General features: G+C 39.4%; 1 protein-coding gene across 2 annotated transcripts; it reads left to right on the top strand.

Moving 5' to 3' along the window:
• Positions 1-18: 18 nt before the first annotated feature.
• On the top strand, positions 19-21,757 carry C2H5orf22 (chromosome 2 C5orf22 homolog). Of its 2 annotated transcripts, XM_064270971.1 has the most exons (10): positions 19-201; positions 1,434-1,579; positions 3,933-4,082; positions 7,538-7,967; positions 9,541-9,603; positions 9,865-9,986; positions 14,772-14,838; positions 15,559-15,696; positions 17,135-17,274; positions 20,449-21,757. In XM_064270971.1, the coding sequence occupies exons 1-10, from the start codon at positions 121-123 to the stop codon at positions 20,579-20,581; spliced, it is 1,470 nt and encodes a 489-aa protein (XP_064127041.1). In that variant the 5' UTR covers positions 19-120; the 3' UTR covers positions 20,582-21,757. The 2 variants fall into 2 exon arrangements, with proteins under 2 accessions (XP_064127041.1, XP_064127050.1); XM_064270980.1 differs by lacking the exon at positions 15,559-15,696 and having other exon boundaries at positions 21-201.
• Positions 21,758-27,795: the final 6,038 nt, after the last annotated feature.

Here is a 27,795-nt window from a genome sequence, read left to right on the forward strand (position 1 = left end):
GGAACCGCAACCGGGTGAGCGCGCGTTTCCGCCGGAGACGGCGGCGGCGGTCGCGGCTCGGGCTTTCCCAGGTCCTCGCCCAGCGGCACTGGCCCCCGGGAACCCTGACGCCGCGAGAACATGAGTGACTCCGCGGGAGAATGCGTTCGCCTCCGGCGCTACTCCGAGCTCCCGGTGTGGGTGGTGGAGGATCATCAGGAGGTGAGCGGGCGGCCGCCGCGCGCTTGGGGACAGGACCGCCCGTGCACTGGAGCTCTGGGGACAAGTGCAAGGCAGAGCCTTAGCACTGAAGGTGGAGAGATGACCTGCGGGTTCTGTGGCTGTGGGGAAAGACACTAAAGCAGCTGACTTGAAAGAATAGGAGTTGGCGTTTATCATGGGCTCCCACAGCCAAACACTGGTGTCCCCGGGATTCGAACCCTGACAGCCTGATTGCAGAGCCTGGTGTTCTCATCTTGCACATTAACGCTGGCTTCTGGGGAACTCCCTCCGGCTTCTCCATCCCGGTCCTGCTGTTTAGGGGAGGCGCTATGCCAAGGACGTGGGTCTCGGACGTGTTGAATCAATGCGATGGTCCAAACCCTGTGCATACATTCATCATCTGTGAAACAGGGACGATAATCGTACCATTCCTGGGGCTATTAGGAGTATTATCGTATGCATATTGTGTACATACATCTCTTGATACGGTGCCTGGCGTATATAAACACAAAAAATGGTAACTTTTATGGCTTTGCTACTTTAGCTAAAATAGTGCCTTAATCTGGATTCCTGGAAGCCTAATAAAGTGGTGATGCATCTAAGATATGTTTCCAAGGTCAGCATTAATAGGCTTTGGTGGTTCTCTGGATATGAAAGGTTATCTGGATTTGTGGATGGAGGAGTTAGAGACGAGGAAGGAATTTGGATTTCTCAGGACCAAGACATAGTGTCTAGGAGCCTAAGAGAGAAACTGGGTTAGGCTGTACTTTCAACTTCTGTTTTCAACCTAGAACTACAGAGAATGTAAAAGGAGAAAGAACCTGACAGACCACCTAGCCCCTCCTCACCATCCTAAAGGAACGGAAAAAACAGGGTAGCTTGAACACAGTTAATGTCAGAACTCAGAATTAACTAGCAGTTTGTTCCTGAGCCCCAGTCCTGGTCTGTCTCCCCACATTACCTGTTGAACTTGAGGTGGTGGCTAGACGGCAGCTAGAGCTGTTCGTCAAGCCTTTGGAGGCATAAGCTGAAAGTTCTCAGGAAAAAATAAGCCTTGAGATAGTTTCCCCAATCATCTATAGTAAACTAATTTTGTATTTCCCCATTTATTAACAGCTCGTTTGCTGTTAGCAAACTATGCAGTTATGTTTAGCATTATTTTCAATTTGCAGTTGAATATGTGCTCATGATTTCAGTGCCAATTCTGAATATATGCGTGTGTGTCTTTACAGGTTCTGCCTTTTATATACCGTGCCATTGGTTCAAAGCATCTTCCTGCCAGTAATATAAGTTTTGTACATTTTGACTCCCATCCAGACCTCCTTATTCCTGTGAATATGCCTGCAGACACTGTGTTTGACAAGGAAACACTCTTTGGGTAATATGTGATGTTTGTTAATGACCTTTTATGCACTTGAAATATAACTGACCTGATAAGTGGTGATTTTAGCTGCCATCGAGGTGGCCTCCGACTCATGATGACCCTATGCACAACAGAACAAAATGCTGCCTGATCTTCTGCCATCCCCAGAATCAAACCATTGTGATCTGTAGGGTTTTCATTGGCTGATTTTCAGAAGTAGATCACCAGGCCTTTCTTCCTAGTGTGTCTCAGCCTGAAAGCTCCACTGAAACCTGTTCAGCATCGTAGCAACACATAAGCTTCCACCATGGATAGATGGATGATGACTGTGCACGAGGCGCATTGGCTGGGAATCGAACCTAGGTTTCCCGCACATAAGGCAAGAATTAAGGAAAATAGACTTTGCTGAGCTCCTGGATTTTGTTTTTGTTGTACTTGCCTTTTTGGTTTTATTTAGAACAGTGTGAGCAGACTTTTCTTAAAGAGGCAGATAGTAAATATTTTAGGCTTGCTAGCCATGTAGTCTCTGTTGCAGCTGTTTATCTCTGCCCTCGTAATGCAAAAGCCGCCAAAGACACTTTAAACAAATGACTGTGGCTGTAATTCAGTACAACTTTATTAACAAAAACAGGTAGCCCAGCCAAAGTTTGCCGACCCTTGATTTAGAATATATAATTTTAGAAGTAGAAATTATCTGAGCCAGTTCTCCCTCCCTTTTAAAAGTCAGGATACCAAGGTACAAGAAAGCATATCTTATCTAAATACATAGTTCAATAATTGTATAAGCAACACATTTTTTAATTTTTTATACTCTTCCTCCCAGGATTGAGCCCTTTCTACTTCTCAGTTTGTTTTTCAGGTTACAGATCCTTTTGACATTCAGTTATATAGAACCATAGAGATGGACGTAAACTTGGTAGTTTGCACTCCATTCTTCAGGAAGGATCACACCTAAAAACTACTTACTAGCCTCGCTTCTGTAAATAAAGGTCCCTGAGATTCTGTCAGCATCTTTCATGTATATAATTATAGAAAGTAATCTGCTTATATAATATAAAAAGTAGCAGTAATGTTGCAGTGTTATAAAATTAGAAGATAAATGCTTGTGTGAGTTAATTTTGCTACTGCTATATTTCTTTTAGTTGACTTCCCAAAACTCCAAATTGGAGTGTAATTCCTAAAGAAATTTAGCTATACCCATTGTCATTGCTTTCTTATATGTTTGGAGATTTTACATTTTAGAAATTCAAGGAAGAATTCTGAGGCAGGTACGCAGAACTGTATGCTTAGTCTTAGAATAATGGTTCTTAAACTTTTGGGCCTTAGGACCCTTTTACACCCTTAAAAATTATTGAGCTCTTTAAATAGAGGTTTTATCAGTATTTACCATTTTTCAGATTAAAACTTAGAAAATGTTAAAGCATTAATTCATATCAAAATAACAATAATAAACCCACTGCATGTTAACACATATATATTTTCATGAAAAATAAAGATATTTTCTAGAACCAAAAAATTTAATGAGAAGACTAACATTGTTTACATTTTTGAAGATCTCTTTAATGTCTGCCTTTATAGAAGACAGCTGGATTTTCATGGACTTCCACATTAAATCTGTTGCCTAAGTTGTTATGGTACAAGTATATGAGGAAAATTTAGACTCTCACAGATGGTGTGACTAGAAAGAGTATTTTCATACCCTTTTTGGTAATTGTGAATATTCTTCGGCGCTACACCAAACCTAACAAGCAGTAGTTTCTTAAAGGTTACTTGGAATGTAGACTCCAACAACCGAGACTCGAGTCTAAATAACCATAATTGTCAGTCAGTTCTTTCAAGAAAAAATGATGTTTAGCTCACAAGTCAATCACACAAGTGCTTTTCCTTGAGGCAGCCATTGTACTTCAAGGTATGTAGCAGAAGTGCTTTATGTGCCCTTCCAGTTTTGCCACACAGAATACTTAAAAGTTTATACTTCAAGGATCAAGATTTCATAAAATCATCAAGAACACTCTTAAGCAAAACTGGCTGTTTTGTTGTTGTAAGTGTTTAGTAGGGAAGAATATGATGGCTGCTGGTAGACTTTGGTGCCACCGCCTTGGTTAATCTTAAGATAGTAACCCACCATTGCTTTTGCACCATCAGTGTAAATATCAATACAGTGCAAAGGGCAAATGATAGTATCATGAAAGTAGTTTTGACCTAGTGGACGCTCTGAAAAGGTCTCAGGGGACCTCTCTCCCCAACCCCCAAGCATTCTCAGACATACTTTAATACCTGTTACCTTAAAATATTTTCATAGAGAAAAATTTTTTTTTTTTAAAGTACACATTATTAGTTTTAATGTTTCTTTCTATTTCATTTTCAGAGAATTAAGTATTGAGAATTGGATCATGCCTGCAGTTTATGCCGGCCATTTTTCTCATGTAATATGGCTTCACCCCACATGGGCTCAGCAAATTAAAGAGGGCAAACATCACTTTTTAGTAGGCAAAGACACGTCCACCACAACAATCAGGTAATTTTCTCATTTTTATGAGTATTAGATTGGTTGAATGCTTTTATTTTGGATCCCTACAGTTACCTCCAAAGTGTCTCTCCATGCAATTGGGATCAGAATAAGCCTCAACTCCTCCAAAAAGTTCTCGAAACACCAGAAACAGTCCCTGGAGCACCTTCGTACACCGCTTGTATTTTGTTGCTGGTCAAGTTAGTTTTTTAATAACATGATCTTCATTTTCTGGAATTCTGATTCCATTGATGACTAACTCCATTAGATCATTGATGTTATATATTCAGTGATATATTTTGCTTTTTCCTCCTGATGTCACCGCTATTTGCTAAGTTTAACAATTAGCAGTGAAAGAACAAAATTATCTCACTTTGATTTTTTTTTTATCCAGTAGCTGAATAAATAGATTTGGCATTTTAATTTTATTAATATGATTGTTGTTAGGTGCTGTCGAGTCCGTTCCACTCATAGCAATCCTATGATCCTGTGCCATCCTCACGATCAATGTTAGACTTGAGCCCATTGTATCAGCCACTGTGTCAGTCCATCTTGTTGAGGATTTTCTTCTTTGTCGCTGAGCCTCTACTTTACCAAGCGTGATGTCCTTCTCCAGGGACTGGTCTCTTCTGATAACATATCCAAAATACATGAGACGAAGTCTCACCATCTTTGCTTCTAAGGAGCATTTTGGCAGTAATTTTCCTAAGACAGATTTGTTCATTCTTCTGGTAGTCCATGGTATATTCGGTATTCTTCACCAACACTATAATTGAAAAGCATCAAATTCTTCTTCCATTTTCCTTATTCATTGTCCAGCTTTCACATGCATATGAAGTGATTGAAAACACTGAGGCTTGGGTCAGGCACACCTTACTCTTCAAGGTGACAGCTTTGCTTTTCAGCACTTTAAGGAGGTCTTTTGCAGCAGATTTGCCCAGTGCGATGGGTCCTTTGATTTCTTGACTGCTGCTTCCATGGGTGTTGATTGTGGGTCCTAGTAAAATGAAATTAATGTAATTACAAATTATAATTAACATGATTAGCTTTAGATAATCACTTAGTCTAAATTACAGCATCCTCCACTAGTGTTATACCTATTTTTGTCATGTATTTAACCAATGTTATGTGTATCTTGTGATAACAGTAATACCTTTAGAAATACCAGAATATTTTTGACTTTCTAAATTCTGTTATGATGGGATGAATATTTTAAGCAGTGTAACCATAACTTTCTAGAACCTGAAAGATAGTGGGATGAAATGGTAATACATTGAAAATGAAATGTAGTCTTTCTCACTGAAAATGATTGTTTTTATTTCTGACCCATCCTTAACGATACAGTTAACTTTTGTTGTGTGTGTTTATAGCACTTGCACAAATAACTTTATTGTATATATATGAAAATGGCATTTACGTAGGCTATAATAAAAAGATTAAAGAATTAAGATTCAACATATAGTAAAATACTTTTATATTGGTATTTGTGAAAGAGTGGTAGGATTATTTATTGGGTACTTCAGTGGGTAAAAACAAAACCTGTTGCTGTCATGTTGATTCCAACTCATACCTGTAGCAGGTTTCTGAAAAATCAAATAATTTTGAGCAATCTTAAATAGACGCTTGAAACTCAGTGTGTGCTAGCAATATTAGGAAGGTTTTGATCACCTCATAGTTTCAGTTAGTCCTGCAAGTGAAAATGTATGGAAGAGACACACATAATATATACATGCAATCTGAGATATCCAAGTGTGTTTGTGTGTATGTGTGTTGTTGTTATTGAATGCCATGGAGTCAGTCAGACTCACAGCGACCCCATGTTACAGGATAGAACTGCTCCGTAGGGTTTGCTTGGCTATAATCTTTACAGAAGCAGATTACCAGGTCTTTCTCCTGCAGAGCCGCTGAGTGGATTCGAACTGCCAACCTTTTGGCTAGCAGCCAAGCACTTAACCATTGCTCTGCCTGTATAGGTTTGAACCAAGTAAACTACTATTTAGAATACAGATTTAGATTGGGGGATACAGCCTTTGTTTTTCTTAGGAGGGTACACTTTTTAACAACTTGGGTGTTATTATATGATTGAGTTTTATTATATGATTACTCTTTTTGGAAAATTACATCTTTTTACATTTACAGCTATATATGCTGGGGGAGGGACATAAATATTAACCATTATTTTAGTTCTGTAGGGCCTGCCTCTGGAAGAAACACTTGGCTTCACTATTCAAAGTACTTACCAAGGCGTAATACAGTAGAAAAGCTAAGACCATGCTGGTGTGTCTAAAGTCAAAAAAACTACATCTTGTGAAATGCATTCTACAAGCGTGCTTTTTTTTTTTTTGAAGTCGCCATGAGTTGGAATCGACTCGACAGCAAAGGGTTTGGTTTTGGTTTTATTCATATTAAAAATGTTATAGTTATATAGAGTTTAATGAAGTTTCGAAATACAGCAGAGGGCATGTCTTAGTTTTCTAGTGCTACTGTAAGAGAAATACCACAAGTGGGTGGCTTTAACAAACATAATTTATTTCCTCTCAGTTTAGGAGGATAGAAGACTAAATTCAGGGTGCCAGCTCTAGGGAAAGAAGGCTTTGTCTCTCTGTCAGCTCTCGGGGAAGGTCCTTGTCTCTTCTCACCTTCTATTCCTTGGCTTCTTGGTGACCTTCATGTGGCATGGCATCTATCTTCCACATCACTGCTAGCTTCTCTGTCCTAATCTGCTCTTTTTATATCTCAGTGATGATTGGCTTAAAACATACCCTAGACTGATGTGGCCTCTTATAACAAAGAAAGCCCATTCCCAAATGGGATTATAACCACAGATAGAGGGATTAGGGTTTACAATACATACTTGGCAGGGTGGGGCAGGGGACACAAGTCAATAAATAACAGGGTACTTCTGTTAAAAGAAGTTATTTCCACTGCAATTTTTCTCTAAGTGTTGTTTTGGATAAAGACTCAGTTGCTATGAGAGAGCTCCATAGTAGCACTGGGTTAAACAGGGTAGCTTATTTCTTCCTCTTATTAGAGCTCACACACACAGTCGAGGGCTTACATCACAGCTCTACAATTTGAGGGTCCCTGCTTCCTTCTATATTTTTGCTCCATCATCTCTAGAATACTGCCCTTGTCCTCATAGTCCAAGGTGGCTGGCCACTATCATGTTCTCGTCCTAGGTGGCAGAGAAGGGAAGAAGAGCAAAGCTCTGCGCACTTCTGTTCTCAGATGGCCACACCTAGCAGCAAGGTAGACTATCAGATGTCATCTTTACTTTAGGCAGTTGTGTGCCCTGCTTATCATTTAGGGAATACTATTTCTGTGGAAACACAGGAGGCACAAATATTAGAGATGACTCTCAAGTTTTGTCAAATGTGTCCTTTCTTGTATTTCTGCAATGCCATAGCGAAGTATCAGCTCATTGGTTCATTTTTCTTTAAAAATTGTTTTTTCCTCTGATCCAGGGTTACAAGTACAGATTATTACTTCCTGAGCGATGGTCTTTATGTACTTGAAGACCAGCTAGAGAACCAAAAACCTTTACATTTGGATGTAATTATGGTAAAACCTTGTAAACTCTGTAACAGCCAAGAAGGAAATGATGCGGTGTCTTCTGCTAAGAAGCCAAAGCGAACACTGGAAGATGCAGAAAGCACTGCCTCTCCTAACTGTGACTCTTATTCAGAAGGACTGGAAAAGGACGCAGTGACACAGACAAGTGGCCAGGCTTCCCCGGAACCATCATGTTCACGTTCTCCTGAGAGTCAGGAATGCCAGACTGCAGTCAACACTGGGCAAGTTCTGGAAATTTTGAAGAAAGGGGATGCATTTGTTTTAGATATTGACTTAGATTTTTTTTCAGTCAAGAATCCTTTCAAAGAAATGTTCACTCAGGTAAATATGGTGTTTTTAAAATGTAGATCTTGAAAATTATAGTACATTTTTCTAGATCAGAGATTGGCAAACTTTCTACAAACAGCTAAATAGTACTTAATTTATGTTTGTGGGGCCACATACAGCCTCTTTCACATATTCTTTGTTTTTAAACCTTTTAAAACCGTAAATACCATTCTTAACCCAAGGACTGCCCAGAAACACTAAGATGTCATTTGTCAATCCCTGCTCAGGGTACAGTTCGTTGTTTTGCATCTGTTAATTAGGGAAATATGTACATGGGTGGTTGAAAAAAATAAAATCATACAAATGTGTAAACATTGAAAAATAACTTATTTTACTCCTATACCCATTCCTTCAGTTCCTCACCTCAGAAATAAATACCATGGCCCGAGCTATTCTATTCGTATAAAACCCTCTGTGGCAGAATTTTCATTTAACAAGGAGGTGTTGCATTACACATGTCACTGCTTTTACCTAATGAATCAGGTCTGTGATCATTAGGGTACCTCAGCAGGTCTTAGATGCAGGTCTGCCTGTGTTCAGTGTTTGATTGCTGGTGCTGGTGATGGTAATGATATTGCACTTTATGGTTTTTATATATATATATATGTCAGAAACCACTGTGAGTTATCTATGGAAGACCTCTGGTAAACTGATTAAAAATAGTTAAGATTTGGGGGTGAAGTGTAATCCGGAGCAAGAATGGGGGACCTAGAGTGCAAATCAAGAAGGAAACTTTCTCCGTTACTCTTGCCGTTGCATGTGGAGCCAGTGACCCCTATAACCACCCGACAACAACAGCAACATATTTTCTGTATATAGCTAAAATCCATTTAGATCCTAGAATGTGTCCCTTTATATAGTGGAATATTATTAGAAATAATTCATCTCATAACCCGTAGGCCACCAAGTCTTCCTTAGCTAATTTTTGCTTATTATTGTCATCATACCCAGCTGGATAGAGTTGCCCTGAAGAGGTGATAATATTTACAATAACGTTGTTGTTGTGTGCTGTCGAGTGGAATCTGACTCATAGCGACCCTATATGACGAAGCAGAACCTCCCCATGGGCTGTAATCATTACGGGAGCAGGTTGCCGAATCTTATCTCTCACAGAGCTTCTGGTGGGTTCAAACCATGACCCTTTAGTTAGCACTCAAGAGCTTAACCATTTGGCTACCAGGTCTCCTTAATATTTACAATTAAAAAAAAAAAAAAAAACCATTGCCATCAAGCCAATTCCGACTCATAGCAACCTCATAGGACAGAGTAGAACTGCCCCGTAGAGTTTCCGAGGAGCGGCTGGTGGATTCAAACTGCCAACCTTTTGGTTAGCAACCATAGCTCCTAACCACTGCGCCACCAGGGCTCCAATATTTACAATAGAAACTAAAATAATACATTTAGCCTGGTTCTCCCAGAATAACTTTTAAATAATTATTTAAGATGTTCTCCTGGTATCAGAGCCAAGGCTAAGCTGTGTTTCACCTAAAGCATAAAAAAAAAAAAAAAGCATATCATTGTAAAAAATTCGCTTCTTTTTTGGCACATGGATTGTTCTGTTTTCCAGGAAGAGTACAAAATCCTACAGGAGCTGTATCAGTTTAAAAAGCCTGACGCCAGCCTAACAGAGGTATCCTCCATTTGTTTCTTTGGAATCTTATCTATTTGTCCTTTATATTATTATATCTTTAGCTTATCGGAGTGATCTCACAGGACAGTTGAAATTCTTTGTGTTTGTGTGTGTGTGTATGTGTGTTTATTGATGAAGCCCATGGTAAATACTTAAATCGTGTTTTAACAAACTGAACCAAGATTTTCATTGTAGTGGGATTTCACTTTTCTTTTGAAAGTATTAACTGTATAACCTCAGCTTTTAAATGTGTTTTCAAAGGAAGATCTGGTAGACTGTGTTGATACTCGAATTCACCAGTTAGAAGACCTAGAAGCTACCTTTGCTGATTTGTGTGATGGTGATGATGAAGACACTATACAGCGATGGGCTTCAAACCCTGGGTAAGAACCCAAATATTTTTCCTCTTTACTAGTCTGCAGTTCTAGGTTGCTAAGCCTGCTGGATAAATTGCTAAAATAAAATAAATTAGTATTACATTTGACATATATTTCTGAACAATAGCTAGCAATTATTGAGAGTTTACTATCTGCATATTATAATTCTGAGATTTTTGCTTGCACTGACTCATTCATTCCTTCTAACAGTATTATGGTTCCAGTATTATTATACCCATTTTATAAATGAGAAAACCAAGGCACATAGGTTTGATAAGTTGCCCAAAATCATGTAGTAAGTGGGCAGGGTTTTAACCATTGTGCTTTAGCTTCACAATATACAATAAAACCTGCTCTCAAAGGTTTCCTTGTATGAGATATTGTGGTAGGTGTTATAGAGATCAAAAAGGAATGAGATAAAGAGACGCTCTAAATGTGTAAGAAACAAATATTAACTTATCAGTTGAAAAGTAAGTTATGTAACAAGTGAATTACAATGTGAAAACTGGCCTCTTTTTTCAGAATAGCCCAGCTACAAGTAGGAGAGTTTATTTTCAACCCGCTCATGGCATGAGAGAGCAGAATTTGAAAGCTGGATTCTGTAGGTCATTCATTTGACCAATTCTCTGTTAATATTTCCTTGAAAGTTTGGCGCCAGAAGTCCTTTTAGAGTGACAATGTTCAGTGTGAGGCCCTGGGTTAAGAACGCATTTGGCGTTGAAGCTGACTTGAAAGAATATTGACGTAAATATTGTAGTTACTTTAAATCATGTAAATTCAAAAGGCTGGAAAACTAATAATATATGTAAGTTTATGTAAAAACTTTAGGTTCCCATGAGCATAGGAAGATGAGAACTAGCTTCTTTAAAAAGTGATCTTCTACAAACTGTGAGATTATTCTCTAGGATAGTAAATATAAGAGGTCAGTCATAAGACAGGAACATCAAAATGGGGAGTTAGAATCATTGTACTTTGGAGCCAGGACACGAACAGTTACTACAGTTTGTCATGTTGTGGTTATTGAAAATAATTCATCAGCTGTCTAGAGGAATACAGAATAAAGTTGAACAGTGGTTACCTCTGAGGAGAGGAATTGTATTACTGAAAGACTAAGTATATAAGGGAAAAATACCTTCTGTTCTACTATGTGCATATATTGTTTTGTGTTTTGCTTTGTTAGGTGCCCTCAAGTCAGTTGGAACTCAACAACCCTATGCACAACAGAACAAAACATTGCCCAGTCCTGTGCCATCCTCACATCATTGCTGTGTTTGAGCCCATTGTTGTAGGCACTATGTCTGTCCATTTTGTTGAGGGTCTTCCTCTTTTTCATGACCCTCTACTTTACCAATCATGATGTCCTTCTCCGGGAACTGATCCCTCCTGATAACATGTCCAAAGTATGTCATGAGATAAAGTCTTGGAATCCTTGCTTCCAAGGAGTATTCTGGCTGTACTTCTTCCAGGACAGATTTGTTCATTCTTCTGGCAGTCAATGGTGTATTCAGTGTTCTTCACCAACACCATAATTCAAAGGCATCAATTCTTCTTTTATCTTGCTTTTTCATTGTCCAGCTTTCACATTCATATGAGGCAATTGAAAATACCGTGGTCAGGCACACCTTAGTCCTCAAAGTGACATCTTTACTTTTGAACACTTTAAAGAGGTCATTTGCAGCAGATTCACCCAATGTAATACGTTGTTTGCTTCCGTGGGCATTGATTGTGGATCCAAATAAAATGAAATGCTTAACAACTTCAATCTTTTCTCCGTTATCAAGATGTTGCTTATGGTTCAGTTGTGAGAATTTTTGTTTTCTTTGTGTTGAGGTATAATGCATACTGAAGGCTGTAGTCTTTGATTTTATTCAGTAAGTGCTTCAAATCCTCTTCCCTTTTAGCAAGCAAGGTTGTGTCACCTACATAATACATGTTGTTAATGAATCTTTCCCCACTTCTGATGCCCTGTTCTTCATACAGTCTGGCTTTTGGATTATTTGCTTAGCAAATAGATTGAATAGGTATGGTGAAAGGATACAACCCTGACACACAACTTTACTGATGGATCCCCTTGTTCTGTTTGAAGGACTGCCTCTTGCTCTGTGTACAGGTTCTGCATGAGCACAATTAAGTGTTCTGGAATTCCCATACTTTCCACTGCTGCCCATAATTTGTTATGATCCACACAGTTGAATGCCTTTCCATAGTCAATAAAACATTGACTATGACTATGGTATTCTGTGTTTCAGCCAAGAGCCATCTGATGTCACCAATGATATCCCTCATTCCACATCCTCCTTTGAATCCATTTTGAATTTCCAGCAGTTCCCTGTGTACGTACTGCTAACGTGTTCTTCCCTTTTGGTATTCTGTCTCCAGGTTTTCGTACATTTCATTATAATACTTTATCTTCTCAAGCTGTCCTCTGAAGTCTTCTGCTCAGCTCTCTTACTTCATCATTTCTTCCATTTGCTTTAGCTACTCTACGTTTAGTCTCTTCTGATATCCATTTTGGTCTTTTCTTTCTCTCCTATCTTTTTAATGACCTTTTGCTTTCTTCATGTATGATGTCCCGATGTCATCCCACAACTCATCTGGTCTTGGGTTATTGGTGTTCATGCGTCAGATCTGTTCTTGAGGTGGTCTCTAAATTCAGGTGGGATATAATCAAGTTTGTACTTTGGCTCTCATGGATTTGTTTTAATTTTTTTCAGCTTCATCTTGAACTTGCATATGAGCAATTGATGGTCTGTTCACAGTTGGCCCTGGCCTTGTTCTGACTGGTGATATTGAGCCTTTTCATCCTCTCTTTCCACAGAAGTAGTCAATTTGATTCCTGTGTATCCCATCCAGCGAGGTCCACGTGTATAGTCGCCATTTATGTTGTTGAAAAAATTATTTGCACTGAATAAGTTGTTGGTCTTGCAAAGATCTATCGTGTGATCCCCAGTGTTATGTCTTTCACCACTTACTGATCCTTCTGTTTCCAGCTTTTGCATTCCAATCGTCAGTAATTATCAATGCATCTTGATTGCATGTTTGATAATTTCAGACTGCAAAAATGGGCAAAAATCTTCAATTTCTTCCTCTTTGGTATTGGTGGTTGGTGTGTAAATATGAATAATATCATATTAGCTAGTCTTCCTTGTAGGAGTATGGATATTATCCTATCACTGACAGCGTTGTACTTCAGGATAGATCGTGAAATGTTCTTTTGACAATGATGTGACACCCTTCCTCTTCAATTTGTCATTCCCAGCATAGTAGACCATATGATTATCTGATTCAAAATGGCCAATACCAGCCCATTTCAACTCACTAATGCCTAGAATATAGATTTTCAGTTGTACCATTTCATTTTTGACGACTTCCAATTTTCCTTGATTTATACTTTGTGCATGTGCATATATTAGTTATTCAAAGTATTGATTTTAGTTTTTACTTCAAAATAAATTATTCAGAAAAATAAATAAAAAATTCAGGGCCATCCTTCTAATGTATCATAAAGCTTTAAATTATTGTCACTAAGGAAAGCAGCAGTGTAGAAGAATAATCCATAACAGTAATGGCCACATCAGTAAATATTGATCAAGCACTCTAACATCAGTTAATGCTTTTTCTCTCCCGTGTAGGGAGCTAGTCCTAAAAATGATGCCGTCCTTGATGAAATTGGGATTAGAAATAAGTCACCCGACGTGAGTCTCCCTAGAGATACTGAAAAGTACCTACTATTTTGTAATGTCGTGAAGTCTCAAGCCAAGTTGAAAACTTTAAACAGTAAACAAGCATGCCTGAAAACCTTAGTGTGCCGAATTCTGTAGCCCATGGATGGGATCATCTTCTGTGGAACCACCTTGGCTGCTGGCAAGCCTCGTTAGCTGTTAATCGCTGCAGGGAGTTTTAGTACACTGATGAAAAAGTCAGTGTGCTAAAATGTCTCCGGCTTGAAGGAACTGAGACTGCTACAGCAGTGAGCTTAGACTATGGTTGGAATTGGAGGTGGGGGGCAGAATAGTACAAAGGAGAAGTGGGTGCAGTGCCACCAAAAGTGTTCTCAAACTAACCACAGCCCTAAAGGGCCAGTCCCTTGGCGTGGAAAGGTCTTTGCTTTTAAGGAAGTGCTTTGGGCCCAGAAGAAGTCCAGAAAGTATCATTAATATAAATGAAAAAGTAACGGGAGGAGTGGCAAGGCAGGCCTCTGTGCCTCTTTTTTTCTTTCAATTTTCTGTCCCTACCACTTAATGATATTGCAGGGAGGGAGGTAGAGGAGGCATTAAGATACTAGAAACATTAATCAATCAGAGCTTCCAAAGAGCTCTAGCTAATTAAATAACTTAAGAGTTAAAAGCACCATTGTTAATGTGTAAAATAATTTAGCACATTTCTGCTTATAATTGTATGTGTCAATAAATGTGTCCTTAATTTTTTTCTTTTACTTTTCGAAACTGTATCTTTTTTTATCAGTGTACTAAAAGCACTTAGTTTTCCTGGTGTTCAGAATATTTTTTAGTCACAGTAGAACTTCCATCTGTCAAAGAGGAAGAAAATCTCATTTTCTTGAGTGCTGTTTTTCAGCCTTTAACACAGTGTAATCTTTTAAGTGAGAAAACAGTCATGAACATTCATTAGTTAATATTTGAAGATAACATTTGAACAGCTTTGTCTTTTATTGCCTAAGCATCCTATGAAGCATGTTAATGGTAAATTTTAAGTATGATATATCACTTGCTACTGTAACTTTCGTTGAGATGGTTAGGGTGTTTAACTGCACAGCTCTGCCCTTTTTTCCAGAATGGAATCACTAGTTCCCCTTGTACAGAGTTTGAAAAAACGGATGCAAGTGCCGGACTATGAAATGGTAAATATTTTATATTGAAGTATAAAACTGACCCTTTATAAAGGAAATTTTCTGAGTAGGAAAGTTTGCCCTTTGTTAGAATGATTTATTTGTATTCCTGGGAAGTCTGAATGAATTATTGAGAGAAGAAATAAGTAAAAAATACACACTTTTTAGAAGACAGACACTGGGAAAGTTTTCCTTACAAAACATCCTTTTCCCAGTTTTATGTGCGAGGCAAAAGTGCCGCATGTTGGGGGCGGAAGGGGTGAGCAGGGGTCTGTGGTCAGATCTCTCACCACAGAATAGAAAGTGTACTATTTCTGAAGTTGTCCAGCCTTCATTCATGTTTATACTCCCTTCCTCGGCCTTCCTTTCCCCCTCTCTGAAAATTGTTTTGGCTGGAAAACCAGAAAAGGAAGCAAGCAGACGGAGCTGCTCTGGCTGTGTAACTGCTTTGTCTGTCAACAGTGAGCTGAGTGCTGTGGCAAAAGATGATACTTTTAATCATCATTTCTTCCATTTTCACATTTGACCCAGTACTTGAGATGAGCAAACTGAGGTTTGAAGGGTCCAAGTAACTTTCCCCAGGTTTAGTGACAGGGCTGCGACCCCTAAGTCTTCTCTCCATCAGGTTCTTCTCTGACTTCGATAAGTTGTGTTTGTTTTGTTTATGTAGTTTGGGAATACAGTCAAGCCACCTAATTTGAACTGAGGTCTAAGTATTTGATTTAATACCAGATTTTTAAGGATGAGAGATACCAGCAAAAGAATATTGAGATTAAACCTGAGCTAATCCACAACGCACCCTTTTCTGAAATGGTAACGATGAAGAATGAGAGTCGGAAGAGACTCCAGACTTGGAGATCCCTGCCAGGCGTATGATACTGGACGTGTCTTCAGGCAGATCTGCTTTAATCACTGCATCACATCTGGATTTGTTGGTTATTGGGAGCGTTTTATACGGTGTTTTTGGCAGGGCTTTGAACTGGTTTGTTCCATTTGACCCCTTGCTGAGAATTTGCTTTAAAAAAAAAAAAGATATACTGCATCAGAATCTACACTTTTAACAAGATCCCCAAGTGATAATAAATTATACGTAAGAATTACCTGGGGGTCTTGTTGTTATACACAAGAATCACCATGGGGATCTCGTTAAGCTGTAGATTCTGATTCAGCATATCTGGGGTAGAGATGCAAATTTCAGCAGGGGGTCAAACCAGAATGAACCAGTTTGAAGCCTTGGTTTATGGGAAGATGAATGGCATGGTCTTAACACCAAAAAACCAAACCTGTTGCCGTTGAGTCAATTGCGACTTTATAGGACAGAGTAGAACTGCCCCATAGGGTTTCCAAGGAGCGGGTGGTGGATTTAAACTGCCGGCCTTTTGGTTAGCAGCCGAGCTCTTACCCACTGCATCACCAGGGCTCCGGCATGGGCTTAGTCACAAATTATGTAATCATATATGTGTCTACAGCTGCACTGTTAGAACTCTATGTGGTTTGATCATTTTAGTGCAAAAGAACATGCAGAATCTGTCATTTTACTCCATTGACTGGTCCTTGCCAGTTAAATCTTTGATGTGTATCCAAAGCCTCTAATTAAATAGTAAATTACTAGGTTTTCTTTCCATGCTTTGTACTTAAGTACTCTAGGCAGAACTATGACATATTTGAGTTTCTAGTTTTCAAAACTTTAAAACAGAGATTACAAAGTGGCAACCCATTAGCCAATTCTAGCTTGTAGGCATATTTAGTTTAGTGCTAAGAATGAAATGCCATTCATTAAATTTAAAATACATACGTAGATCTTGGTTAAATGTAAAACTTGTAACAGTAGTGTAAATAAGGCAGGAGGAAGATTTCCCCTTCTAGTACCCTCTTGAAGCTTCAAATGTGGCATTATGTGCATGATTTTAAAAAGTAGATAAAATAATTTGTTAAAGGAAAAGGCGGGATGAGACTATTATGTACACTTTCATATCAATAACTTCTAAAATCTAGGCGAAGTACATAATTCACTAAAAAATGTGAATTATGAAAATTGACTCACAGAAAGATAAACGGGATGAAGCAGTAATCATAAAATAAATTAAAGAATTTTAGTATCAGGCCAAAACCAGTGTACAAGCCAATTCTACCAAAACTTGAGAGAACAGATAAATTTTATTAACACAGAAGCTATTAAGGAACAAAAAAGTCCCAATCCACAAAAATATTAAAAAATAAAAAGATTTGCCAACAAGGCCATTAATGATTGAAGGATCTTTTAAAGACAGCAGTCTTACAGTATAAATTTTAGCTGTTTTGTTTTCAGGTTCACCAGGCTGGCCTAACCTGTGACTATTCAGAACTTCCTCACCATGTCAGCACAGAACAAGAAATTGAGTCTCTTATTCAGTCTGTGTATTGTTTACTGAAAAACTTACCAAAACCTACACTTGTGACAATTGCAAGGTAAGTTTAGTAGGCTGAATGGTGCCCCCCACCCCCCACCACCACCGCCCATAGAGTCTACATCCTAGCCCCCAGAACCTGTAAATGTATTACCTTATATGACGAAAGGATCTTTGCAGATGCAATCAATTTGAGGACCTCAAGATGGGGAGGTTATCCTTTATTATCTAGGTGGCCCCAGTGGAATCACAAAGGTTCTTAGAAGAGGGAGGCAGGAGGATCAGAGCCAGAGAGATTGGAAGGTTCTCTGCTGCTTGCTTTGAAGATGGAGGATGAGGCCATGAGCCCAGAAGCAGGCAGCCTCTAGAAGCCAGAAGACATAAGGAAACAGATTCTCCCCTAGAGCCTACAAAAGGAACAACACTACCCTGATTTAGGACTTGTGACCTCCAGAACTATAAGAGAATAAATTTTGGTTGTTAAGCCACTAAATTGGTGGTAATTTTTTATAGCAAAAATAGGAAACTCTACAGTAATACTAATTTTTAACCACTCAGGTTGGAATTTAGGTGTTGTATTTTCTCTTCCCTAGGTTTTTTTTTAATTAGTGATGGTAGGCAAACAGTGTAGTTACTATTTTATCTTTGATGTTGGCGATATTATTCAGATGAACCCAAAAATTCACATTTCCATGTCCTATAAATGAATACTTAGCTGCTACCATTTTTATATTTGAACATACTATTGTGCTGAATAGCTGCAACAATTTAATAAAGCTAACTTTCTGTCCTATGTTAATCTTTAGTTTTATGTTGAACTGTGAGGTTCAAAAACAAGTACTTTAAATACTTAGCCCAATAATAGGAATATTTATGTAATGCAGTACATTGAATTTAAGAACCATTTCTTTACAACACAAACACGTTAAATTCTTTAAATCATTATATATGATTTTTTATAATTATATTAGGAACCCTAGTGGCACAGTGGTTAAGAGCTACAGCTGCTAACCAAAAGATCGGCAATTCAAATCCACCAGCTCCTCCTTGGAAACTATCAGGCAGTTCTACTCTGTCCTATAGGGTTGCTATGACTCGGAATCGACTCAACAGCAATGGGTTTGGGCTTTATACAATTAATTTAAGGTTCTTGAGTGCTGCAAACAGTTTGTGCTCGACCACTAACCTAAAGGCTGGTGGTTTGAACCCACCCAGCAGTGCTACAGAAGGAAGGCCAGGTGTTCTGCTTCATAAAAAAATGACAGCCAAGAAGGCCCTGGGGAGCAGTTCCACGCTGTAACACACAGGGTCACCATGAGTTGGAATCACCTCTAAGACAACAGGTTTATACACATAATTTAAATATATATACATACGCACACAAAATATCACTGTAACATGAAAGAGAAACAAAGTAGTTGATAATAAAATAATATGTATTAATTAAAATGCCCCTCCGGACTTTCATCTTTACAAGGAATCACTGAATGTAACCAGTGCAAGTACAGAGTAGCAGTGTATTGTATTCAAATACCATGAGCAACGCTGCATAGTGGCATAGTTTTTCCAGTTATTGAACAATCTCTTAGTAAAGTTCTGAACTTAAAGTCCAATATTCCCTCAATTCAAAGAGTAGTTGTGTTTCTGGAAAATTAAGCTCATGTTAAAACAACTTTTAAAGCACTTCATTTATATATAAAAGTGTTGGCATTTTAGCTCAAAAAATTATAAACAGGTCTTTCACTTAAGTGAATTCTCAGTGGGCTTTGGAATGATGCAGGACAGTTACTCATTTTGCAGGACTGTCCTGCATGTTGCAAGCTTTCTACAGCCCTGCCCTCCTGTTTTGGCCGCCTAAATGCCAATAGCATTCCCCTGGTCATTGTGACAGTCAAAAATATACCAACAGATTTTAAAATACCCTCTTGGAGGTAGCGCCCATCATGAACTACACTGATAGTGTTTTAAAGAAGCCAGAAATCTCCTGGAAAGAATTTACATACCCCTTAATTGTTAAGGCTTGTAAATTAAATTTTTACGTATGACACTGTCTGAAACTAAATCTTTATATGTGTATGTTAGACAGTATTTAGTAACCTAAAGTTGCCCTGTATCATTTACTGTGTATCAAGCATTTACGTTAAGCCTCAAAAATAACCTCATCACCAGGAATGGGGTGAGTTTATCATAGGTCTTACAGTTTATTTCTTTAGGTCTGAAATACTAGTAATAGTAGTAGGATAGATAACTGTGTAATTCCGTTTCTCTCTATAAAGATCTCTATGCCCCTCTCCCCAATCTATCCTCTCAGTGGCTTTCCTCATCCCAGTCCAGAGCCGGGAGACACCGATCAAATATGTTCACATCTTAATCCAGCTAGAATTGGCAGCAACACCGTAACTGCCCAGTGCAACTCAAGTTATAGTTGCTGTTTTCTAGAAATACTCCCGAAATACAGGTTCTTGCCCACCCTACTTTGCTCTTTCCTCCTTCCGCCTAGAAAACTATCCTCAACACCAGCACATTCCCACATTTTTTTTTGGACCAACCCCTGGATTCTTTAACAATTTTTTTTTAGAAGTAGAACCCTTTTATAAATTGGAAAACCACCACCCTAATAGTTTCTAGGAGCCCTGGTGGCACATTGGTTAAGAGCTTGGCTGCTAACAAAAAGGTCAGCAGTTCCAATCCACCAGCCACTCCTTGGAAACCCTATGGGTCAGTTCTGCTCTGTCCTATTGGGTCACTATGAGTCGGAATCGATTCCATGGTTACTGGTTTTTTTGGACTAGCTCCTAGCCCTAATGTACACAAAATAAAAGATTAAGAAAGATGTCCAGTCACTAAAATAATAAGCTCCTGTATTCCCAAGTCGCATCTCCTTTTCAGGGAAACAGCGGTCTCGTGATAAAGTGCTTAGGTTTTGAAGGCACACTGTCTAGGTTCAAATCCTGTCACCAGCACTTATTAGCGATGGGACCCTGTATAAGTTACTTAACCTTTCTTTGTTTCTTATTCCTTTAAAGGGATGGTGATTGTACCTACAAAGTTGAATTATGTTAAAAAGCATAATTCATGTAAAGCACTTGACACAGGGTAAAGATCTGGGTAACTTTTCAACTGTCACTGTTGCAAAATTCAGCACACCTTCATTCCTACTTTTCCTCACTGCAGTATATGATTTTATGCTATTTATATGTATTTCTCTTCTTTCACTTTCTCTTCTTGGTTCCAGATCAAGTCTAGATGATTACTGTCCTTCTGAGCAAGTTGACACCATCCAAGAAAAGGTCCTCGCTGTGCTCCGCTCCCTCTATGGGACTCTGGACATTCACCTGGCATACTCAGCAGACGCCTCTCCATCTTGAAACAAAACAGAACGCTGAGCCTCTCCTACAGCCTGGTGTAATAATAGGGCTTTCATTAACTTAATTGTAAATGAGTCTTCCAGAGAATACAGTGTATTTTCTGGAAGGTATTTTCAATCTCCAGACAAATGTCATCCATTGTTGAAAAATGGCAATTTTTTTGGCATCAAGTCTGCCCCCAACTAATGGAATTATTGCTTCTCTTTCTTCCTTTCCATCATTGTCTTCTTCATTTCTGTGAGAGGTTTTTCCTTTTTTCCCCTAGTTTGGTTGGAATGTATGCGATTCACTCATTCATTCAACTGATGTTTATTGAGCACTTGCCATGTGCCAGACTTTATTAGTGCTGGGTATATGCCAATGAACAGAATAGATGAGGCACCTGCCCTCTGAGGGGAGACAAATGAGAAACAAATTATGCGTTGTGGGAAGTGTCAGGAAGGAAAGGACAACCACAAGCATGTCTTAGGCGTACTCTTAGTACTCAGGGCACCTTGGCCTTATAGAAAAGTAACATTTTCAAAAGCTAAAAAAAAAATTTGCCATCCCATGAAAATGCTGCAGGAAGTCTACCTTCTGAGGCTGTTGGGATCATGGCTTGGCTCTCGCGGAATGATCTCCAGCATCGTTGGGATTAAGGAGATCTGGTGCGTAAACTTGACCAAACAGACATCCATTTACTCTTTGCTGATCAAAAAGCCCTTCATGGTTTTTTGCGCCTCCAGGTGGTCACAGTGGGCATCGATTATCGCTGTAGTCCCTAAGTGCCGTGTTATTGGCAGTCTGCGTTGATGGTTTGTTTTTTGGTGTTTTCTTTTCTCCAGATAAACCAGCCTTTTGTGTAAGTAGTAAGAGAAAAGGTTAAATCTGAAATTATGACTTACTATAAATACCCAAGGACATAACTGTCTTTTACTGGCCTCTCCATAAGTAAGAGATCCTAACTGATTCACTCTTAATCATGGAACTTTTTATTTTCTCAGTTTGCCAAAGTCTTCCCATATTTCTTCTCCTTTAGAGGTGGGATAGCATTTAAGAGAAAAAAACAAAAACTACCCATCATTCCCTCAGCCTTTATACACAGCAGTTGTTTTCGTTTCTGCATGTTATTTTCAGGCCTTGTCCACACGTATACATGTATATGTACAGTTGCATGTAAAGCTAAAATTATAGCATGTTCCCTAAATTTGTGGCTAATACCCAAGGACACATTACTATTGTCATTCACTAGGTGGCAGCAGACCCCTTTTTTCCAGGGATTCTATTTTCCAGCAGATTTTTCCTGTCAGTGAGGTGATTTCTGAAGGCTGATAGCATGAATGCTTATTTTTGTTATAAAAATCAAAGTAAACTGACTTAACTTTCCATTTTGATCAAATATTATATGCGAATAAGGTTTATTTTCTCTGGAAAATCCAGAATTGCAGCGTAAGCGGTATTTATTTTTAAGTCTTGAAAGTATTGTTAGAGTTCTGTAAATAGAAGTTACTTTTATGAGTAAATTATTTTGTGTCCGAAAAAAACGAAAAGGAATGTTTTGAAATTTTAAAGACTTTAAATCAAACTCTCGCACTGATTAATGGTGTGTGATCTCATTGCGTTGACGGCATTGATTTTATGAGTCTGGTTTCCTAGTCATTTACTCCGGTTCCCAGGAACTCTGATGTGATTCATCACTGGTTTCGCTCGGGTACAGTGAAGGGGCAGCAGTGTCCTCTCGAGGAACACTCAGCTTGCTCAGTTCTCATGCTCTGTGATTATCTCTTTGAAGAATACAGCACACTCCCTGCTTGTTGACGAAATAGAGCCAACATAGTAAATTACCTCACTGAGCATTCCAAATAGGAAGATATTTGGTTTTTCAAGACATCCTTCATTTGTGTTCCAAGTTCCAGGCAGGCTATACCACAGTACAGTATTTTGGAATGTGTACAAACACTGTTGAAGCATAAAATTTTGAACAATTTTTTTTTAAATGTGCCTTACATATAAACACAGGCCTTAGCTTTGATATTTAACAAGTATATATGTCCCGGTATCTAGAGAAAAGAAATATTTTCTATAGATAACCTGTCTTTTTACGTTCTAGGTTTTCAAGGAGCTCTTAGCCAACGTCCCTCAGTCTTCCTATGATATTCTCTCCGAATCTTCATTTCGTTTTAGCAGTAATGGCCCTGAGACTGGTCCATTGTAATGCCAATAGTTTACAGTCAGTAGTATGTTTCTTAATCCAAGACTCTCACTCACAGTACATTTTAAGGGAAAGCACTTCATGAAACTTAAGCCGTTTTTGTTGGACATCTTTCATGCTTCAGATGCCTTCCTGCCTTTTCACAGTGCACTGGCGGTTGCTTTGATACAACCACTCTTTGCTGTGCTATGCTGTCGTGCCTTGTCATCTTCAGTCACAGTGCTCGTTTCCAAACTCCTGGTCCCAGAGTGTCCTTGTGCTTTTCTAGTCCTAGCTGCCTTCCTAGTTTTCCAGACAGCAGTGCCTCCCATGCCTTTATTCTTGTTTTGAGTTCACCTAACGCAGTCGTGATGACAAAGGTGGTTCCAGTGAACTTTGATTCGTAGCATTCTGTGAGCAGTGACTATTCTGGTCACTCACTAGAAGAGTGTATCTTACCATTGCAAATGAGTAAGTTGGTATTCTACACACTCTCATCTTGTGGATTTGGTTTCTGTGATTCAGTAACAGCCACATTTCAGAGGCTGAGACGAGGCTGAGACAAGGCTGGGCAATTTCACTCCCTTTGAGGACCTTCCTTAGTCATGCTTCTAACTTAAAAACGCCCCTAAAAGGAGCTAAGCAGATCTCTGTAGCCCACTGGGCAGCCGTCGGCACTCTTCAGAAGATGTCATTGGACCCCAGTTGATGCAAATCATGCCAAGACTGAGCGTAAGAAATGTCAGGACTGAAATGCAGTAGAGCATAGGGGCTGAGAGCGTGGGCTCCAGAGGCGCTCCTCCATGTTCCAGTTGTCTGACCTGTAAGCCTCAGCTTCCCTTTTTTACAATGAGTACTTATCAATCAAGATATTGTGAGGAGTGACACATGTAAAACCCTTAGCACAGGAGTTATTCAGTAAACGTTGGCTGCTGTTTCCAGACTTAGCGCTACTTAAAATATCGTGTGGTGACTTCTCCAAATCTCAATACTCTCTGATGCCTGAACTCTGAATTGTTTTAAACTCTATTAAGCCAAAACCAAACCCGTTGCCATCGAGTCAGTTCCGACTCACAGTGACCTCAGGTGTTACAGAGTAGAACTGCTCCATAGGGTTTTTCTTGGCTATACTGGGTTTGTTTAATCTTTACAGAAGCAGGTTGCCAGGCATTTCATCCACAGTGCCACTGGAAGGGTTCAAACCACCAACCTTTCGGTTAATAGTCAAGCACAAACTATTTGCACCACCCAGAGACCTAAACCCCATTAGCTCCCACTGTATTTCAGTGAATAATGGAATTTCAAGATGAGAGGCTTTTATCGAAGTCCTGGCCTCCATCTATCCTTTTACTCACTCCTCCTCGGGAAGAAGCGGTCCTTGCCCATAAGCAAAGAAGTAACAGAGGGTTTTAAGTATCGTTACTCATAATTTAAAACTTTCATTTTTCAAATGATGCAAGCACCCACTTACTAACAACTTTAAAACGTTTACGCATATGCATTCAGGGAGGGTTAGGGGAGTCAGAGCCTCCCCAGATTTTTTTTTACCTCTCTGCACTTTCCCTCCTCCCTGCCTTATAGATAATGCCAGGATTGGTGATGCAAAATCTCTGAAGTAGACGATGGTTTGGAAGTGGCTACCCTCTGGACCTCATAAATTACTTTCATAGAATCTGAGGTTATCCTTGCCATTTTTTGTATTCATTTATAGGTGACCTCAAACAAAAAAGTGACCCCTTAATCAGTGAAAGCATGGCAAGGAGGTGGGGGCAGAGTGGAGATCTCCAGCCAGTTCACCACTATTTCCAAGCCACTCACAAGCATTTACTTCATTTGGGCCTTAACCTTAATAAAGGCCAGCCTCAGCTTGCTGCAGGTTAAGGACAGCAATCATCAGAGGAGGGAGCCGGCCTCTGTAAGTCAGTCTACTGTAGTCATGGAGCAGCCGGCATGCAGGAAACACTACTGTCCTCACTGCGGCAGTCATCGCACTTGACCCTGACACTCAAGGAAAGCAGATGGGGGACGAAGTCAGGGTTGGGCTAGATTTGAATGTGCTTTTTGGACAAATTATCTTGAGAACTGTCCAGCAGCACCATCTGCCCTTTTCTGTAGCACTGCTCCATCTGGAGCAAGCAAAGGTAACATGCTCATGAGTCAGTGGCTTTGAAATCAGGCCAAGCTAAAGTACTTCCCCTGCCAGTTAACACGTCGTTTGAACTTGTGCAACCTAACCTCTCACAGCCCCTTGTTTTAGACAAGTTCCGGCCCTGCCTGTATACCTAGAGCTGTCTGTACTGTTCTCCGTCCTGGCACTTCATTATGTCTTTAGTTAGCTATTTACAGCTGCACTCCCCATTAGACCATGACCTCCTTGAGGGAGGGCATCATTGTACATCTTTCTAGCTTCAGTTCCCTACATTGTCCCCGTCATATCATGTTGTTGTGTGCCGTCGAGTTGATTCTGACTCGTAGCAATCGTGTAGGACAGAGTAGAGCTGTCCCATGGGGTCTGTCCTGGAAGAAGTACAGCCAGAATGCCTGTTAGAAACAAGGATGACAAGACTTCGACTCACATACTTTGGACATGTTATCTGGAGGGACCAGTCCCTGGAGAAGGACATCATGCTTGGGAAAGTAGAGGGTCAGTGAAAAAGAGGAAGACCCTCAATTAGATGGATTGACACAGTGGCTGCAAAAATGGGCTCAGGCGTAACAACGATCATGAGGATGGCACAGGACCAGGCAGTGTTTTGTTCTGTTGTACACAGGGTTGCTATGAGCCGGAACCAACTCAACGGCACCTAACAACAACAACATAGGGTTTCCAAGGTGGTAATCTTTCCAGAAGCAGACTGCCACAGCTTTCTCCCATGGAGCAGCTGGTGGGTTTGAACCACCAACCTGTCAGCAGCCGAGTGCTTAACCCACTGTACCACCAGGCTTCCTATATAAACAACAACCAGCTATAAAATATAATAGAGGAAAATGTCTTACTTATAATAGCATAACTTAACAGAAAAAAATTTACAAATAAACGAAAAATGATTACAACCTACACAAAGCTTTACGGGGTTACTGAGGAATATAAATGAAGACAGTGATTATGGGAAGATAACGATGTGCTTATACGAGAAGATTCAGTATCATAATTATGTCAGTGCTTCCTATATAAAACTATACCAAAGAGATTTTATTTAAATTAATGGGGCTGATTCTAAAGTTCATATGGGGAAAAAAAAATGACCATGCAAGGGGAGCCAGAAAAAAAAAAAATTGTAAAATAAAAATAAAGGAAATCAATGATATCTGATAAGGGTCTAATATCCAAAATATATATAAAACTTCTACAACTTAACAACAAAATGACAACCCAGTCAAAAAGTAGGCAGAGGACGTTTTCACCAAAGAAGATATTCAAATGGCCAACAAGTACATGAAAAGATGCTCAGTTGTTAGCCATTGTTGTTAGTTGCAGTCAAGCCAATTCCAACTCACGGCAACCCTATGTGTACAGAGTAAAACTGCGCTCCATATGGTTTTCAAGGCTACGACGTTTTGGGAGCTGATTGCCAGGCCTTACTTCTGAGGAGCCTCAGGGTGGGTTTGAACTGCCATCCTTTTTGTTAACAATTCTCACTTAACTTTGCACCATCCAGGGATTCCCATTAGCCACCGCCATTAGCCGTTAGGAAAATGCAGATAAAAACCACAATGAGATAGCTCATCCATGCCAAAATGGCACTGATGGAAAAAAAAAAAGTACTGCTGAGGATGTAGGGAGAGTGAAACCCTTATCGACTGCTGGCGGAACTGTAAAATAATACAATCTCTTTGGAAAACGGTATGGCGCTTCGTTAAAAAACTAGAAATAGAAATACCTCATGATCCAGCAGTCCCACTCTTAGGTATATATCTTAGAGACCCAATGGAAATGACACAAACATATGTACACCTATGTTCATCACAATAGCAAAAAGATAGAAACAAGTGCCCATCAACAGATGAATGGGTAAACAAGATGTGGTATATACAGTGGAATACTACGCAGCCATGAAGAACAATGGTGAGTCCACCAAACAACATGAGTGAATCTGGAGGACATTATACTGAGTGAAATAAGTCAATCACAGAAGGATGAATATATTATCTCACTTTTATAAAAAGAAAAAAATAGGTATTATTTATCTAGTGTTGCTCTAACAGAAATACTACAAATGGATGGCTTTAACATAGAGAAATTTATTCTCTCACAGCTTAGGAGGCTAGAGTCCAAGTTCAGGGCACAAGCTCTAGAGGAAGGCTTTTTCTTTCTGTCAGCTCTGGGGCAAGGTCCTTGTCATCAATCTTCCCCTGCTCTAGGACCTTCTCAGCACAGGGACCCCAGGTGCAAAGGACATGCTCTGCTCCCAGCTCTTCTTTCTTGGTGGCATGAGGTCCCCTCTCCTCTCTGCTCAATACTCTTTTATATCTCAAAATAGATGGACTCAAGACACAATCTAATCCTGTAGATCGTGTGCCACCTCGTTAGCATAACCACCTCTAATCCTGCCTCATTAACATCATAGAGGTTAGAATTTATAACACATAGGATAATTACATCAGATTACAAAATGGAGGACAACCACATAATACTGGAAATCATGGCCTAGCCAAGTTGACACACATTTTGAGGGGACACAATTCAACCCATAACAGGTAGACATACAGAAACCAGCATTTATTGGTGGTTTTTTTTTTTTTTTTACCACGGATGGGTAGCGGGGAGAGGAGGATCGTAGATGGCAGACATTGTTATCTATGGTGATGGGAAAGGTAACACTGAATTGTGAGTGAAGTCCACAGAGTCTGACCAAGGTAAATGATGTCACTAAGAAGTATACACACATACAAAAAGACATTTTTGGTAAATGCTAATACCTAATTTTGCAATAACAACCAAAAAATATATCTGGTTACATATGTGTGTATGGGTATGTACATGTGTGTATATGTGTGCATACATACATAGGTCTATGTATATGCATACATATATATTCGTATA

Source organism: Loxodonta africana, chromosome 2, assembly GCF_030014295.1.
Source record: "Loxodonta africana isolate mLoxAfr1 chromosome 2, mLoxAfr1.hap2, whole genome shotgun sequence".
In the NCBI taxonomy this organism is placed as follows: Eukaryota; Metazoa; Chordata; class Mammalia; order Proboscidea; family Elephantidae; genus Loxodonta; species Loxodonta africana.

Bases quoted from the DNA above. Each gene is read 5' to 3' on its own strand.
- C2H5orf22 (XM_064270971.1), top strand. From the start codon at position 121: ATGAGTGACTCCGCGGGAGAATGCGTTCGCCTCCGGCGCTACTCCGAG. The intron at 4,083-7,537 runs GTAATTTTCTCA...CCTCTGATCCAG, and splicing joins ACGTCCACCACAACAATCAG to GGTTACAAGTACAGATTATT. The intron at 15,697-17,134 runs GTATGATACTGG...TTTTGTTTTCAG, and splicing joins CTTGGAGATCCCTGCCAGGC to GTTCACCAGGCTGGCCTAAC.